Here is an 18,568-nt window from a genome sequence, read left to right as displayed (position 1 = left end):
AATCTTCTCCTGCAAGTTTCTTCACAATGATATAACAGTTAAATAGTAAAATTGTGCAAAGTAAATTCATTTTATTATTACATCAGAAAATTTAGTGGTAAAAGTGTATTTCCATGAGGGGGATGGCAGGATGGCCGAGACCCTAGCCTAGAGGTACGCACACTCGCCTATAAGCTGTCTAGCCTGGGCTCAAATCTCGGCCCAGCTATAGACTGTCATCCCAGTGTTTCACAAACTGGGTGATTCATCAATGTCTATGCCGTCCCCTGGATAGACGTCAAACTGGGTAACCCATCTGCTGACATTGGTTGGTAGACATTAAAGATCCCATGGTGTACTTTGCAAAGAGTCACCATGGCCAAATTCCAATTTTCTGCCCGAACCTTAATCGAACATCAGGCTTGGCTAGCCGGATCGTAAAATACTTGCGCTAAGCTTCCCCCGGTCAACTCCACATTAACAAGAGAATAATTGTGGCTGTACAGAATAATAATAATAATAATGAGTGTCCTTCCATGAGGCACAACATGCCAAAAGAAGCATGAACATGAATTCCTGCAGAATATTGTAATGGGGGACAAAAAAGGATGATATGGAAATCAAAGGCATTATCACTTACACACACAGTGTGTCTGTCTCTCTTTCTCTCTCTCTCTCTCTCTCTCTCTCTCTCTCTCTCTCTCTCTCTCTCTCTCTCTCTCTCTCTCACACACACTCACTCACTCACTCACACACACACACACACACACAATTAATTGTACAGTATTGGTTGTTCCAAAACTTAAATATAAATAATTTAAAGGATTGTTGTAAATTATGTTAAATTTACAACATCCCATATTCAACTTTATTTAAATTGTAAACCTCAAACATAGTTTCTCCACCTAAATCAAGAACCTTAACCTGTAAGCAATTGACTAGTTTCCCGACTGCATGGATCATCACCTGGGCACCGTTCTTCCTCGAGGTTTCGATCCTTTCAGCCCAGGAGCTCTCCAAACGGCGGATCCACAACCTCGATCATGGATCCACATCAATAGATGGTATATCAGTAGATCCACAACCTCAGTTGCGTCCAGGCAGTCAGTCAACCCATCAATGCAACATCACTTATTCCAACTTTACTCGCAATAGGATTTAATATCATATATTTATAACTTTCCTAACACACTCCATAATATGATAATATCATTAAATCATGCACATCTTCCCTTAAATAAACCATATCTACCAACCAGCACGCCCACACAACCTACCGCTCGATCAAACTGTACTTCGAATGTTCAAACTGTCAAATATAACGGTTTGTTGCATGCTGCCGTATCCTAGCAAATAGGGCAAAATGGAGAAGATTGTCATGGGGACCGCAAGGCTAACCCCCGCTCTAGCAGGGAAAATGGCCTTAAAATGCATGTTGTTGTTGTTGTCACCATATCCAAGCAACCACTGACTCCGAGCAACATTGATTTGTAGTATATTTAATTCTTATATTGTACTGTATTTACATCAAGATCTCAAGAATAATATTTTTACTATTCGTATTGTATTTTACTAATTATATTTGGTGTCGTTTTGTGATATTGAAGAAAACTTGAAAACACACACAAATACACAGACACACACACACACAGAATAATGAGATAGTTCACTTTTATTTCTTTTCTTTTTTACTGTTTCAGGACCTTCATACCCTGGTTGAAAAACAGCTATGCTTTTAATGCACATAAGAACATGTGAACGAGTCTATTGGCTAATCTAGCATACATCTGGAACCAAAAGTCAAGCCCATCATCAGGAAAATGTGACAGTTCTCACCATATCCGTTGTTGTCTCTTTTACGTCGCCCTTCAGAACATGTTCCTGTAAGGTAAAGACTTATCTTGCTCTTTGTTTGTTCTGTCAGAGTATTCACAGAATCTCTTTTTTTTTCTTCATCTTTTGCAGATGCAGCAGAGAAGAGGAAGATATGTGATCTGGTGGTTAACATACAGCATTCACATTATAAGTGCGTGAGTGTGTGTGTGTATATATATATATATACAGTCACGTGAAAAAGTAAGTACACCCCATGTAAAGTTTTGACTTTTTCAACATATTTCAACATACAGCTATTTGATCTTCATTTCAACAATATTGATAGATAAAGGTGATATAATACAACAAATATCATGAAACATTTACATTTTGTAGTCCATTGTATAATTTAAATAAACATAAATGCAAATTTCGCATGTGGAAAAAGTAAGTACACCCCTACATTTACCACTACTTCAAATACCTAAAATTAGAATCAGGTGCACCAGCTCAGGGGCAAATGATTACAACATCGTCAGAGAGGATCTTGGAGGAACCTGTCTTATTTAAACCTCAGACATTTCGTTTGGTTTGCTCTTTGTTGTTGAAGTGTGTGGCGTCACCATTCCGAGATCAAAAGAGCTCTCTGAGGCCTTCAGAAAGAAGGTTATAGATGCCTCCGAGTCTGGGAAGGGATTTAAAAAGATCTCCAAACAATTTGAAATCAATCATTCGACTGTCTGGAAGATCATCTACAAGTGGAGAAGATTCCAAACAACTGCCAACTTGTTCAGGCCAGGCCGCCCCAGCAAGTTCAGCCCGAGAGCAGACCGCAAGATGTTGAAAGAAGTCTCTAAGAACCCCAGAATGTCATCACGGTACCTACAGGTCGCTCTTGCCACTGTTGATGTCAAAGTGCACGAGTCTACCATTAGAAAGAGGCTGCACAAATTTGATCTACATGGGAGGTGTGCCAGGAGGAAACCTTTGCTGTCCAGAAAGAACATCAGGGCAATCCTAAAGTTTGTCAATGAACACCTGGGCAAAGACCAGCACTTCTGGAACAATGTGCTCTGGACAGATGTGTCAAAGGTTGAGCTATTTGGCCACAGTACCAGAAGACATGTTTGGCAAAAACCAAAGACAGCATTTGACCACAAGAACCTGATACCAACTGTAAAGCATGGTGGTGGAAATATTATGGTTTGGGGCAGCTTTGCTGCATCAGGGCCTGGGCAGCTCACCATCATCAAATCCACTATGAATTCTTCATTGTACCAGAGGGTGCTTGAGGATAATGTGAGGCCATCTGTCGGAGTGTTGAAGCTCAACCGAAGGTGGACGGACCTTGCAACATGACAATGACCCTAAACATACCAGTAAATCCACCAAAGAATGGCTGAAAAGAAAGAAATCGAGGGTTCTGGAATGGCCAAGTCAAAGCCCGGATCTAAATCCCATCGAGATGTTGTGGGGGGATTTGAAACGAGCTGTGCATGCAAGAAACCCCTCAAACATCGCACAGCTGAAAGAATTCTGCATGGAGGAGTGGGCAAAAATTTCTCCCAGTCGATGTCAGAGACTGGTAGACAGTTATAAGAAACGCCTACTTGAGGTTGTTTCTGCCAAAGGGGGCAATATCACCTATTAGAGCCAGGGGTGTACTTATTTTTTCCACATGCGAAATTTTCATTTATGTTTATTTAAATTATACACTAGACTACAAAATGTAAATGTTTCATGATATTTATTATATGATATCACCGTTATCTATCAATATTGTTGAAATGAAGATCAAATAGCTGTATGTTGAAATATGTTGAAAAAGTCAAAACTTTACATGGGGTGTGCTTACTTTTTCATGTGACTGTATGTCTTTTTCTTTTTGTTTCTGGTGCAAGGAAATGATATTGAACTTTAAATGATGAAAGGCAGATTTTAATTCACACATTATTATAATACATCAACCCAAGGGAAGACAATCATCACAGGTTTAGAGGTTTTTTTCTCTCTTTCTAATCTATTTGCTTTATTTTGTCACAGATCAAATACAGTACAAGGTCAGGTGCTTACAATGCCAGCACTCTGCCATACAATATCGTACAATGGAAGCGTTCTATAAATCTACTGCCATTTTATACTCTTATCCAACTCACTAACCTCTCCGTGATAAATGGCGAATCAAAATGTGACCCAAGTGTAGCAAGAAATAAGTGATGAAGTAAAGGGAACGAGCCGAAAGAGGCAACACGAACCGTGGTAAGCTGTTCTTCAGCGCGAGCTCAAGGCCTGTGAGTGCCATTACTGGGCAATCACCACCGCCGTCAGGTTTCAAATCATCAATTGCGGCTTTCAATACACTCACATTCTTCGTCTCCATGACAGGTCCCACGTCTACCACACAGAGAAGCATTCACAATCGTGACTCATTTTATGAATGTATTTTTTTGAAAAACATTTCATTTTCTGAACATGTTAATGAGAAAGACTTATCTAAAGATATTTATGGGTGATGGCATAATCAGGACCCAAATCTGAATACAAAGTTAAATAATAATCTTGAACTTGAACTTTATCACGAGTATTATCCACATCACTTTGTCGACAATGTCATTTTAAAAAGTAAAAATTGACTGAATAGGAACCAGAAAATAGCATTGGATGCGAATGGGGTCTGGTACCTTAACATTTAAAACTTTTAATCGCTTTGATTTACTTACATGCAGTTAACCTTGCATTAAGTACTCTGTAAGAGTTTAATGGAAGCAGTGTCGCAAAGTTGTCTTTCTCATATTAACGGTAATTCATTCCAAAAATTACTACCTGTGTATGATATAGAAAATTTCCCAAGAGATGTGAGACATTTTTGTACATACAGTTTTTCACTTTCCTTTTGTCTGGTACGATATTTATGTTGTAGCAAAGAACAATATTGAACAATTGAATGCGGAAGTTTGTTATTTATCAACTTATTCATAAAGCTCCAAACAGACAGTCTATGCAATTGAAAAACATTCAACAAATTCAATCATTTAAACAAAGGCTTTGACTTTGACATAATTGTACTAAATGTGATAGTACGCAAAGCCATCTTCTGAGTCTGACTTCTGAACATTATACACTTCAAATTAGTTTCATGGGTGCTACCCCATACATCTGTCTATTCCATATGTAATATGTGGCTGTATAAATGCCTTATAAATTCAAATCAAAATGCGTCTTGGGACAAAGTTTCGCAATCCATATAAAATACCAACTTTTTGCCGGATACAATTATTAACCTTCCCAATATGATTTTTCCAAGTGAGTTATTATCTATTATCACTCTAACAAATGATGTATGATCAACCTCACTTATTACCCTGCGCTCGCGAAGCGAAAGGCAGGGTTAAGCATTCGGGTCCGTCCGTACGTCGTACGTACGTACGTGTCTGCATTTTAAAAAAATTCATTTTCTCGGCAACCGTTGGTCCGATTGACATGACATTTTCACCATAGGAGGGCCTCCTCCTGTAGAATATTTTAGTGAATATTATGACGTCACAGGTCACGTGGTACGGGCGCCATCCTGGAAAAACCAAAAAACTTTGCACCTCTATATCTCAAAAAACGCTGCACAGAAATAATTGAGACAGGTCTCATTGCAAAGAACTCTCCAGGCAGAATAACGTAGGTGAATGATGACGTCAGAGGTGCCGCCGTTATGACGTCATAATTCGACAAGTAAAAAACGTTATCCGATCAGGATGAAATTTCTTGAGCATCTTCTCGGTATAAATTGATGCAGAAATAAAATTATAATGACGTCGTAGATCACGTGGTTCGGACGCCATATTGTTTTGAGTGAAAAACCACTAAAATCCAATTTTCTCCTAAACGACTGAACAGATTGAGGCCAAACTTTGCAGGCAGAATTGCATACCCATGATGAACAAAAAAGTCAGCGAGCATGACGTCATGTGTCACATGGTTACAGAGTTATGGCGTTTTTAAGCATGAACTTTTAAAACCTAGCCCCTCCCTCATTTTTGATCCTATCAAGGGGAAACTTCACAGATGTGTTCAGCATTTCAGTCTACTAAAATGACCTTTTGGAATTTGCGATAGGTCAAGTGATTTGGCAGATACAAATAATTAAACGATTTTTTTTTTATAACTCTTGAACCGCTTCATTGATCGACATGAAACTTTATATTATAGTAGAGGTAATGAAGTGTAACATGTGTGCAAAATTTCAAGATGATTGGATGTACGGTTTGGAAGCTAGAAGTTGTTATTGCGTGAAGAAGAAGAGTCCTCTAGAGTGGGCATGGAATTAATTCTCACACTGCACATCACGAGCAGGCAACGTATGGAGCGACCTCACGGGGTCATTTTGACCTCAAATAAAATTCTGATTTCAGATTTGTCAATCGCTGAGGTGTATTAACACACGACCAAAACAGATTTGGCGAACTTCCAACGATTTTTGACGAAAATATAACATTTGTGTCTGCATTTCAGTAAAGTAAAGTGTGTGCCATGTCAGCATTTTAAAAATTGAAACGTGGCTCATTGTAAAGAACTCCATATGGGGACTAGGTGTTGTTAACAATGACGTCATTGGTGCCATAATTATGACGTCATAATTTGACAGGGACAACGCTTAGTCTGATCAGTTTGAAATTTATTGAGCATGATCTATGGGATTCTATGCAACAATTATTTAGAGAATATAAATTTATGATGTCATCGCTCACGTGGTCTGGCAACCATATTGGATCAAAAAAAAGAAGAAACATTCAAAAATAGAAGAGTTGGCTCACAGCAAGTTGACTGCGCAGGCTAAGTATTCTATGAATACCATCTAGTTGTTGTTTCTGCAATCACGAGGCTTCCATGTACTGTGATGTTTTCCACTGTCCTTTAATGAGCAAATAATTTGTCTTGGATGAATTAATTGTAAGTATATTTACATTACACAAAATTGTAACCATTTCCATATGTGTACTTACTTCTCTCATATCTACTGGAGCTTGGAAATTTGGAAAAGTATGAAATAAATTAGAATCATCTGCAAATAATCTAAAATTAAAATAGTCAGTGGCATTTGGCAAATCATTAATATAAACAAGAAACAAAGTTGGTCCTAAGACAGCCTTGTGGAACACCGCAAGCTGTTGGCATATTAAAGGAATTTCTCTGCCATAATTTACAAATAGAGTTAGATTTAATAAATAATTTCTAAACCACTGTAAAGGTAATCATCGTATACCATAATGTGCCAATTTACCACATAAAATCTCATGATCAATTGCATCAAATGCTTTTTGGAAATCTATACACAAATAATTAAGTTAAGCACCCCTACACAACGAATTAAGTTAAGCACCCCTACACAACGAATTAAGGTAAGCACCCCCTAATATATATTCTTTGTGTATATGTATACATTGGCATATATTCTAAGGTATGTGAGATCAAATAATGATTGGTATGACATTAGCAATTATCCATTGATGAAATGCAGATGAGTGCACTCATCTGTGACGCCCATCGCTCGTGCAGCACGTGTTATCATCCACGTGGTCGTGATTTTCTGTAAATGCACTATCATCACGGGTTATTGCAAGTCACGCCTGAGCTCGTGTGGGGGTTACATGGTCATTTTCTCGTAATGGTGGCTCGTAGACGGTTGTTGGACAGAGAACGATGGCGGATAATAGGCATGATCGAGTCCGGAATGTCCAGAAAAGCTGTAGCTCGAACGTTTGGTTACCACCATTCGGTGATCAGTCGGTTGGTGCAGAAACACCAGGAAACGGATGCGGTGAAGGACCGCCCAAGGTCTGGAAGACCTCGCGTGACAACAGTCCGCCAAGATAGAGCGCTTTTGAGACTGGTGCGACGATATCCCTTCGCCTCGAGCCATTTCCTGAAGGACAACTGGCTGCCCAACAGAAGGCTATGTCACCGTACCGTGAGGAACCGCCTGAAATCGGCCGGTTTAAGGTCAAGACGAGTGATCAAGCGTCCAAGGCTACTCGAACGACATCAGAGGGAGCGTTTGGCATGGTGCCTAGCGCGACGTGGATGGAACATCCGGTCTTGGAGGCGAGTTCATTGGTCGGATGAAAGCCGGTTCTTGCTGTACGTGACAGATGGGCGTGTTCGGGTGTGGCGCCACAAAAACACCGCGTATGCACCTAAAAACATTCAACCAACGGTACCCTTTGGTGGTGGCTCGATTATGGTCTGGGGATGCTTCTCCCATGACTGTAAGTTGGACCTGATAACTGTGCGAGGTAACCTCAACGGAGAGCGATATGCCGAGGAAATCCTGAATACCACCGTAATCCCGCACTTCGATGACCACACCCTCGCCAGCAGACCCATCTTCATGGATGACAACGCCAGGCCTCACCGTGCGAGACGCGTCCGAGCCTTGCTGGAGCAAGGTGCTGTGACAACCATCCCCTGGCCTGCGTACAGTCCTGACCTGAACCCCCTCGAGCACGTTTGGGACATGTTGGGACGACAAATTGCGAAGATGGTCCCTCCAATAGCCAATCTGGATGAATTGGAACGTGCATTACATCGGGAATGGAACAACCTGACACAGCAACGCATACGACGGCTTACAGGGTCTATGAGACGTAGGGTTGAGTCAGTGATCCGATCACGTGGGTCCTACACACGTTATTGACGCAAAGATCGCTAGAGGTCTTCTCAGAACAATGACTGTACGTTAGAAAACATAAACGTCATCCACACTGTCCGTGATGGACCTATAGCTCCATACTTAAATTGAGGTGAAAATATGCCTAAAATTCCCAAAAAATTTCACCTTAAATTATTCAGAATAAAATATTGAAAACGGCATGATTGTTATGTTTTTATGTGACCATAATATCACTTCTCCAGAAAATATAGCAATATCATGGGTATATTACACTGTTTTGACGACAACAAACTTGTAATGTGCGAGGTTGTAAAAAAACGGGGGGGGTGCTTAACTTAATTATTTGTGTATATAAACACTCCAATAGTTATTCTACCGTCATCCAAAAATTTTAACACATCATTTGCTAAATGTATTATGGATAATTTAGTACCGTATTGTTTATTAAAACTAAGCTGTTTGTTAAATTACATGATTCATTTCTAAAAAAAAACAAGTATTCTTTAATTTACCAGTGTTTCAAACACCTTGGCTAGAACAGATAATACAGATATTGATGGATAAATTTAGTGCTTAGAAATTGATGTTACTTGAGCTATTTTCATTAATTCTGGAAATCTTCCCGTCAAATAAGACTGATTTAAAATTAATGTTAACGGTTTCACAATAAAATGTGCTGCATCTTTTCTCAATTTTTTTTTTCTTTAACTTGAATCTCTAACGACCGTGGTGTGTTATTGTTGAAAGGAATAATTCAACAAACATATGAGTATGTATAAGTTATGTTGGGTGAAATACACTTTGGATTTGAAACTGTACAAATGGTTATATATATTTCCATCATATCAGATGTGGGAGAAATTGATACGTAACCAAAATATATTTGATTTTCAAATGTAAAAGCACTTTATTACATTATTTTCAGAAATAATTTTTGTAAATAGAAATGTCAATATAAAATAAATGTGAAAACAATTCCATCAATTTGATGTTCTTCAATTTCTTAGAATTGAAGTTTCTTATTTCTTCTCCAAACCTCTTTTTTAGAATCCTATTAGTTCACAGTATTCAAGTTTTTCTTTCACGATCTTTCTTGTGTCGATTTCTTCTTCATTAAGTTTTTGCTTACTTCTGAAAACTTGTTCTTGTAGGTACCTTTTCCTACCTTGGCAATCACTGAGTCCACTTCTTTATCACCTTTATTTTAGTTGATGTGATTGTACGCATCTGATTTTCATTTAAACAGTTCAACCCGTTCTGCTGAATATGGAATTTTGTTTTTAGTTCCAACAATCTGGATGCATTGCGTAAATTTCTGTGTAATAAGCCGCACCTTAATTGTGCATCCCTTCCAGTGGAAAACAAAATCATATTTTGCGACCCAATTTTGCAACCTTCCTGTGATAGAGATTTTAAAATGGTCCAACATTTTTCAGGAAGACAAATGTCATTTGATTTTGCGACCCAATTTTGCAACCTTCCTGTGATAGAGATTTTAAAATGGTCCAACATTTTTCAGGAAGACAAATGCCATTTTGAAAGCGTGCCATTAAAAAACTAGAACGACACTTCACAGTGTGAATGATGGGATATCACGTGAAGCTGTTCACAGTGTGAATGATGGAATATCCCGCAAAAGCCATGAAAATGTGAAACACACGGCAGCGAACACAGTAGCGGGTCATGCTCGCGTCTCGTAGAAGATGTTTTTTTTACGTATGTCGAGCTGTTTTGTCCATGGCTGGTGAAAGATGGGTTTTATAAATGTGTGAAGCTCGCGGCTCGTGAATTTTTTTTTTGCGCCCCCGAAAAACCGCGAATTCGTGGAATGTGGCCGCGAATAGAAAAAAAAACAAGAATTTGCGGGACACTTTTCCGCAAATAGAGAAACAGGTCGCATTTTATCAACCGCAAATACGCGGAACCGCAAATAGCAGAAGCGCGAACAGCAGAAGCGCGAACAGCAGAAGCGCGAACAGCAGAAGCGCGAACAGCAGAAGCGCAAACAGCAGAAGCGCAAACAGCAGAAGCGCAAACAGCAGAAGCGCAAACAGCAGAAGCACAAACAGCAGAAGCGCGAACAGCAGAAGCACGAACAGCAGAAGCGTGAACAGCAGGGTATTAGATGTTGGTGAAGATTCGTATCTGGATGCGGCTACTATTATTTTAAGTTATTCTTCACCATTGAGCGATAGGGCCAAAAATAATTATATAGCATGATATCTCAAAAAGTTGTGGACAGATTCAGAAGAAACATGATGGAGAGGTTGTGTGTTTGACAAGAAAGAATTGATTAAATTTTGGTGAGGATCCGAATCCGGATAAGAATTTTTAAAAGTGATTCTATACCATTGAGAGTTATGGTCAAAAATGATTTGTAGCACGATATTTGAAAAAGTGCCATGACATGGGGATGAGTTATGACAAAACTGGGTGGATGGGTTGGTTATGTGACAATAACAAGCCAATTATATTTTCGTTCAGGTGTGAATGACGGACACTTTCCCGTGTGTATTTCAGTGTGAATAAAACGTAAATTAACAAACGTAAACTGTTCAGCCTGACGGAGGTATGTGCTCTACCGAGTGCCGTTCTAGTTCTAGTTCTAGTTCAGACTGTGACAGGTGATACCACGTTGAGGGGTTTGGTCAAATCCACCACATTTACTGATGATGATGGAACTCTCTTTGCCTGATGGTGCTTACTTTTTAGATCTGCAAGGTGACCGATTCTGCTGGTGTTAGCATGAAGTGATAATACCGCTTGTATACCCCATGAAATCATTTGACCGTGCAAACTAGAGCTTCAGATAAGGAGTTCCAATGGTTCAGATGATACTCGTGGATTTGATCTAGATTTCCGAGGCATTTTCGATGTCATCTTTATGGTTACGTGTATAAAACTAAAGATGGCACTGAAGTCTATATTACTTGCAAAATCGAAGATTTTTCAAGTATATTGGTTGGTCTCGTGCATTATTCTGTCTGTCTGTCTGTCTGTCTGTTTGTCTGTCAATCACCTACAGGTCACAATTTTAAACCGATCTTCACGAAACTTCACCAGATGGTAGAGTTGCCCATAAGGAAGAAGCTTATTGATTTTGAGGTCCAAGGTCAACTTGAGGTCAAATTTCTGAAATTGACATTTTTCATCTGATTGACTTGAAAATTGAACAGCATTTGCATATCGAGTCACAAACCTGGGAAACCAACTATGTGTAAGGTCAAAAGGTAAAAGGTCAACTCAAAGTCAAACTTCCAAAATCATCAATTTTCATCTGAAAAATTATCAATTTTCATCCAATTAACCTGAAAATTAAACAGCAATTAGAGTGCATCTCTGTAGTGGCAAACCAACTTTGAGGTCAAAAGGTTAAAGGTCAACTCAAGGTCAAACTTCTAATATAAATTTTCATCTAAAAAATCATCAATTTTAATCCGATTGACCCGAGCATTGATCAAGATCGTCAATTTTATTCTTCATACAACAACAACAACATGCATTTTAAGGCAATTTTCCCTGCTAGAGCGGGGGTTAGCCTTGCGGTCCCCATGACAATCTTCTCCATCTTGCCCTATTTTCTGCATCTCTCCTTGCTAACCCCCTTGCCCGCATTTCTTCTTCCACCATCTTTAGCCAAGTCTTTCTCGGTCTTCCCAGTCCTCTACTTCCTTCTACATTCATTTCCATCACTCTTCTCAACCAGTCACTTTCATCCTTCCTCAACACAAGACCAAACCATCTCAACCTGTTCCTCTTCACAACATCAATCACAGGCTCTATTCCCATCATTTATCGCAATTCATCATTTGTCTTCCTCTCTCTCAACGATACTCCGCACATCCATCGAACCATTCGCATTTCCACCCTTTCCAACTTTCGTTGCTGCTCTACATTCATTACCCATGTCTCGCTCCCATAAATCATAACACTTCTCACACATGCAGCATCCACCTTTCCCTTCAGCTTCAACGACACTCCCCTCCTCATCAGCATGCCACTCAGTTCCCGAAACTTCTTCCATGCACATCTCACTCCAGCAACCGTTGCCGAGTCTGATCCACCTTCTCCATTCAGCATGTCTCCGTGGTAGCAAAATGTTTTCACACCTTCCAGCTTCACGCCGTCTCCAAGATCCAACTCAACATTTCCTCCATCTGCAGCTCCCTTTGTGCACACCTTACATTTGAATGTAGCTGCCACACTGGTTAATGACCCTCTCAGACCACTACATTTTTGCTGAACCCACTCAGCGCACATTGTACATTGAATGGAGTTCACTCCGACACCCTTCCTGCACACAGCACAGGGCCACTTGCCAGTTCTTTCCACCTCACCACATGCTTTACCACTTGCCATCACCTACGTCTTTCCGATATTCACCTTCAGACCTTTTGTCTCCATACATTCCTTCCACTTGTTCATCTTTTCCTTGAGTCCATCCATACTTTCCGCAATCAACACCAGATCATCTGCATACAACAACTCCCACGGTAAACCCTCCTTTACGTTCTGAGCCAACACCTCCATCACAGCTAAAAATAGTAGTGGACTTAGTACCGACCCCTGATGCACTCCCACCTTCACCTCAAACTCACCACTGTTCCCGTCCTTCGTCCTTACAGCTGTGCGCGCTCTTTTGTACATTGCCATCACTACTCTGATCAACCATTCCTCTACTCCTAACTTCCTCATTGCCCATGTCAATACTTTGCGTGGAACCCTATCGAATGCTTTCTCCAGATCAACAAACCCAAGAAACAACTTCTTCCTCTTCTCCATGTACTTCTCCTGCAACTGCCTCACAATAAAAAGCACGTCTGTCGTTCCTCTTCCTGGCATAGATCCAAACTGCATTTCGTCGATCTTCACTTTCTTCCTTATCCTCCTCTCCAATACCTTCATTCCATGCTCCAATAACTTTATCGCTCGGTACGAGCCACACTCTAGAGGGTCACCTTTCCCCTTGTATAGAGGGACGAGGGTACTCAGTTCCCAATCCACTGGAATGCGGCCTTCTTTCACCGTCAGATTACAGATCTCTGTCATTCTCTTCACACCCCAACTTCCTGCTGCCTTCAACATATCTCCCACAACTCCCGGCGGCCCTCCCGCTTTTCGACTCTTCATTGCTTTTATCGCTTCCTCAACTTCCTTCTCAGTTATCTTCTCTGCCGGTCCTAAAACTGGGTTACTCTCTATGTTGCCATCCCATTCATTCTCTGTATTCAACAGCATTTCCATATATCTTTTCCATCTTCCTTTAATTCCATCTGGGTCCACAACGATTTGTCCCACTTCATCCTTCAAGCAACTCACCCCCATCACATCACACCTCTCTTTCGCTATCTGCTTTGCAATCCTGAATACTGCTCTCTGACCCTCTTCCGAATCTAAGCATTCTCCGAACATTTTCCTGCATGCCTCCTGCGCCTTTGCTACCTCTTTCTTTGCAGCCTTCTTGGCTGCCTTATAACTTTCATGCTCTGCTGTTTCTGCTCCCGTACCCTTCGCCTTCTGCCACTCCTTGAACTTCTTACTCTTCTCGTCAATCCTCTTTCCAACTTCATCATCCCACCACCATGTTTCCGAGTGCCTCGGTGGTCCTTTTGTCCATCCACATACCTCACCAACGGCTCCCAACAGACTAGCTTTCATTGACATCCAACCACTTTCAAGCTCAACCACATCATCCTCTACCCTACTCAGCCTCTTTTTTAATGCCTCCCTTACTGTCACCTCTTTCAACCTCCACACCTTCATTCTCGGTTGGTACTTCACCCGCCGAGCTCTCCTCGCACCTTTCACCCTTATGTCGCAGACAACCAAGTGGTGCTGTGAAACAGCCTCCTCCCCCGGGATCACCTTTGTGTCCCGGAGGTGCCCCCTATCTCGCCTACGCACCATCAGGTAGTCAACGGTTGTCGTCGACCCACCCGACGTGTATGTAACAAGCTTATTATCCTTTTTCTGGAACTGAGTATTACAAATCAACAAGTCAGCTCCATCAGGAAACTCCAAAATCCTTTCACCTTCTCCCTTTCTCACACCATATCCGTAACCCCCATGAACTCCCTTAAAACCGTCCATACTCTTTCCCACATGTCCATTTAGGTCTCCTCCTACCACAACAACTTCCTCATCTTTCACGTTTTCCATCAGCTTCTCTATCGCACACCAGAACTTGTCCTTCTCTTCATCGCTTCGACCAACCTGCGGAGCATATCCCGAGATGACGTTCACCAAGAGCTTTCCAATCATCATTTTCACCATCATCAACCTATCACTCACTCTAGTCACACTCACCACACTGTCTACAAACTCCTCAGAAAACAGGACACCAACACCATTCACGCCCTCCGGGCACCCTTGCCACACAAACTTGTATTTCTGTCCCTGCCTACCCTTCACCATTCTCACACCACTTCCCTTCCATCTCGTCTCTTGCACACAACATATGTCCACTCTTCTTCTGACCAATACTTCCACCACTTCTCCTGATCTCCCTGTCATTGTCCCTACATTCCATGTCCCAAACCTCAGAAACCGATCTCCACTTCGGGCTGTACCCTGCCCATATGTAGTTGTAATTGTCATGGTTCTCTTTTTGAGGCATTGTTTTTGTGGCCGGATGCCCTTCCTGACGCCAACCCTCTTAGTCGTCTCTTACGACACACAGGGAGGGATACGGTGTACCTATTCTAATCCAGGGTACACATTCTTCATAAAATGGACAATTTGATGTCCGACTTCATGGCAACTTTAAATTTTGGAGAGGGGTGGATTTTGCAAGAATCGTGCTCTGCACGACGTCTTCTTGTTTTATTTGTTCTCTCTTTTATGAGGGGCTATCAATATTTAGCACTGCCCAAAATGATTGAATTTTTAAACTTCTCTTTGCATATTAAACCTCAGGCATTTACGTTTGTCCTCCCTAACTCACTTACCTGGATTTGATTGTGCACACCTGCCCCCCTCCCATTCCCTACTCTGCAGGTTTGTGTTCTTGATGTATTCATTGTTTTTTGGTCTCCAAGCATACACAGCACTGGCACCTCATACCAAGAGAACGACAGAATACTGGGCAATTTATTAGTGATAATTATTGGTATAATTTGTGCACCAGAAGAAAGATGATGAAAAGTGGGAATTGTTACGTACCAGTGTCATTAAAAGGCACCAGGATGTAATTGAAAGGTGCATTCAGGCTGTTCTTGTGTTTATCTAGTATATCAAAGCAGGTGTTCCTGATGGCTTCAATGTCATCTCCCATGCTAGCTGAAACATCTATTACAAAGGCGAGTGAATATCCAATCATAGAGAAAAGGGTACGGAACATAAATTCACCCACAGACTCCAGCAATCCACCATCTACGGAGGGATGTAATCGTTTAACAAGCGTTAGAAGGTCATGTGAGACTAGGGTAGGTTCATAAATTAACCATTATATTCATGAAAATGAATTATGTGTGCAATATTAAGAGCAATACAACTGAGCAAGACAAAAGTGTTCATCAGAATGTCCCTTTCAGCTGTCTATAAAAAATGTTGTTCAACTCCCAATATTCCGGGTCCATTTAGAAACTTTTTTGGACTTCCCTGTGTATTCTCTGCATTTCACACCCGAATAAGTTATTAAACTTTGATTTTTCCCACTATCATTGACTCTGTCTAAAAACTCACTGTTGGAGATGAAGAAATCTCTTGTAGCCAACACTGCCTGCTGACCAGCTGCTTTATGCCACATGTAGTGTGGAGATACCCGGGCATCATTTGTTTCTTTGTTTATGCCACCTGCTGGTGCTTTATCCTGCCATGCGTCGTTGATTCCACCATGGTTGCATTTACCTTGATGAAGAGTGGGGCAGAATGTGAGGGCAAGAGACCGACATGAAATGCACTCGTAGTTGAACCAAACAGTATTTCCTTGTGTGCTGAATGAAAGCAAAGGGAATGCAGCATTCTCATAAAAAGTGAAACATCATAAAGAACTCACCTTGTGGTTTATGAATGCACAATCCCACCTTTCTGTAACCGCTGGTGAGAAGTTTTTTCTCAACTAAGTTGTCCTGGCAGGTATATACACCATTCTTCCTGGACACACAGGAGCAGTTAAGATTCAAAGTGCTTAGTTTTTTAACTAAACTAAATCTTGAATCATGGAAGAGCGAGGGGAGGATGGTATATAAAGGTAACACGAACAGTGAGGTGGTGTAGTTAGGTCAAAATATGAAATAAATGAGCAAAGCCCCAAAAAATTCCTAGAAAACGATTTATGGTGTTTTCCTGTAGTATTTGGTCCAGAGAACAACATACCAAAAGTAGGCTGAAATAGGACTATCGCAAAGGGTCTAAATGTGACGTCAAAAAAAGATGACCGCCTCTATTAAAAAGTGCCTTATATCTGCTCATATCCTATCAATATCCTATAAATGTAGCTGTTTTTACCCATTTACGTGTGAAAATAAACTCTTCAAACCAGTATATCAGTGAATTCATCATTATGTAGTATTGCCCAATGTACCCAAGTGATGTAATGACGTCATCAATGATGTCATGACGTCATCAATGATGTCATGATGTAGCTTTTCATTATTTCAAGTTTTTGTGGCAAATTAAAGATGGAAGATGGTACTGACATTTTAGCTATTAAATTTTGTGTAGGAAACTCCAGTCATGCCAGAAAAACAGTAAGCAGATGAGTGCATTAGCATATTTTGCCCTGGTGCGGCAGTCCATAAGTGTAGTGCTGCCATCTATAAACATTTCTTCTCCAGAATAAGACAAAAGATTCCAATCAGATTCACATTTCTCCAAATTTTACCGAATCAAAGTGTTTCATTATGATATAGAAAAGGACACAATGTATTTAAGCTAATAAAGATCATACAGGTAAGAGAAAACAACTTTTCAATGGCCATTGTTTTCTACTTTCTGACTTGATAAACACTTGGTGAACATTGCATGCTAAGGCCATGACTTGACTTGACTGTATGAACCCTCCTCTTCAAGGAGCCTCCAGGTTATACTGGCATAACATAAAAAGTTAACTTGTTGATAAAACATTATCGTGTGCTACATGGATGTTGTAGCCGTATGTGCTACAGGTTACTTGCAACTTCTCAAGTTACTTGCTGTGCACTCTGTCATGTTTACCCCTGGTGGACCCCTCCCCCCCCCCCCCCCCCTGGACCCGAATCAAAGTGTGCTTTTCTTGAGACATGTGTATATAACATAGAGTATAGACTACTGTATGTATTAAGAGGCCATTGCCAGGTGAAGGATGACTAATATCAGGATTGGTCTTGTTTAGGTCAATAGACAATAGTGTAAATGACTTTCTATGTGCACTTGTTGTTCTGTGTCAGATCAGGTACCTGTTTAACTTTTTCATGGGTGATTGATTGTACTCTACAATCTACATATATTGAGAACTCTAGTCAAAACAAAGCTTATTCTGCGTTTCAGACCATGAAAATGAACGCAAGTGAAGAAACCTGTGTCTTGTGCAAAAAGGAAATTGCTTCAGAAAGTGAGGACAGCATTGATATTACTCAAAAAGGAGCTGACGGCATCAACAGTGCAAGTGTCGAGAGAGGTGACAGCATCATCGTAGCTGCTGCAACGAAGGTTCACAAGACCTGCCGCTTGAATTACACAAAAAAAACAAAACATTGAGAGCCATAAGAAAGGTAAACTAGATTCTGCTCAAGCTGCCAAAAGAAGTACACGTGTCTCTACTGGCCCTTATGATAGCAAAACAGACTGCTTATTCTGTGGGAATAAAGTAGTGACGAGCAAGAGGAGTCCTGATTATGATGATTATAGCTTTGTTAGAACAGACAACTTTGCGGACAAGATACTTTTAATGTCTAAATCACGAAATGACGATTGAGCATTTACAGTCCGGGGACGTGTCGAGTACTTTGGTGGAGACCTTCATGCAGCAGAATGTATGTACCATCATTCTTGTGCCTCACATTTTCGCACATTATGTGATATTCCAACACAGCATAGGTCAGGACCAGGGAGCAATAAGAGAAGGAAAGTTGGGCGGCCAACCGACGATGACCAGGACCAAGCTTTTCAGAAGGTGCTTGCCTATTTTGAGGA

General features: G+C 40.7%; 1 protein-coding gene across 3 annotated transcripts in view; it reads right to left on the bottom strand.

Annotated features, from left to right (window-relative positions):
* Positions 1–18,568, bottom strand: part of LOC137438573 (von Willebrand factor A domain-containing protein 7-like) — a 111,007-nt gene that overhangs the window by 57,918 nt on the left and 34,521 nt on the right. For all 3 annotated transcript variants that reach the window (XM_078767053.1, XM_078767052.1, XM_078767055.1), the window contains 5 exons: positions 16,452–16,549; positions 16,139–16,303; positions 15,617–15,826; positions 4,050–4,188; positions 1,816–1,973 (listed from right to left, as the gene is read on the bottom strand). In XM_078767053.1, coding sequence (XP_078623179.1) covers positions 1,816–1,973; positions 4,050–4,188; positions 15,617–15,826; positions 16,139–16,303; positions 16,452–16,549 — 770 coding nt within the window. The remainder of the gene's footprint in view (positions 1–1,815; positions 1,974–4,049; positions 4,189–15,616; positions 15,827–16,138; positions 16,304–16,451; positions 16,550–18,568) is intronic.

The sequence above is a fragment of the Myxine glutinosa genome, chromosome 13 (genome assembly GCF_964187855.1).
Source record: "Myxine glutinosa chromosome 13, kmMyxGlut1.1, whole genome shotgun sequence".
NCBI classification, from domain to species: Eukaryota; Metazoa; Chordata; class Myxini; order Myxiniformes; family Myxinidae; genus Myxine; species Myxine glutinosa.
This window is presented reverse-complemented; position numbering and strand designations above follow the sequence as displayed.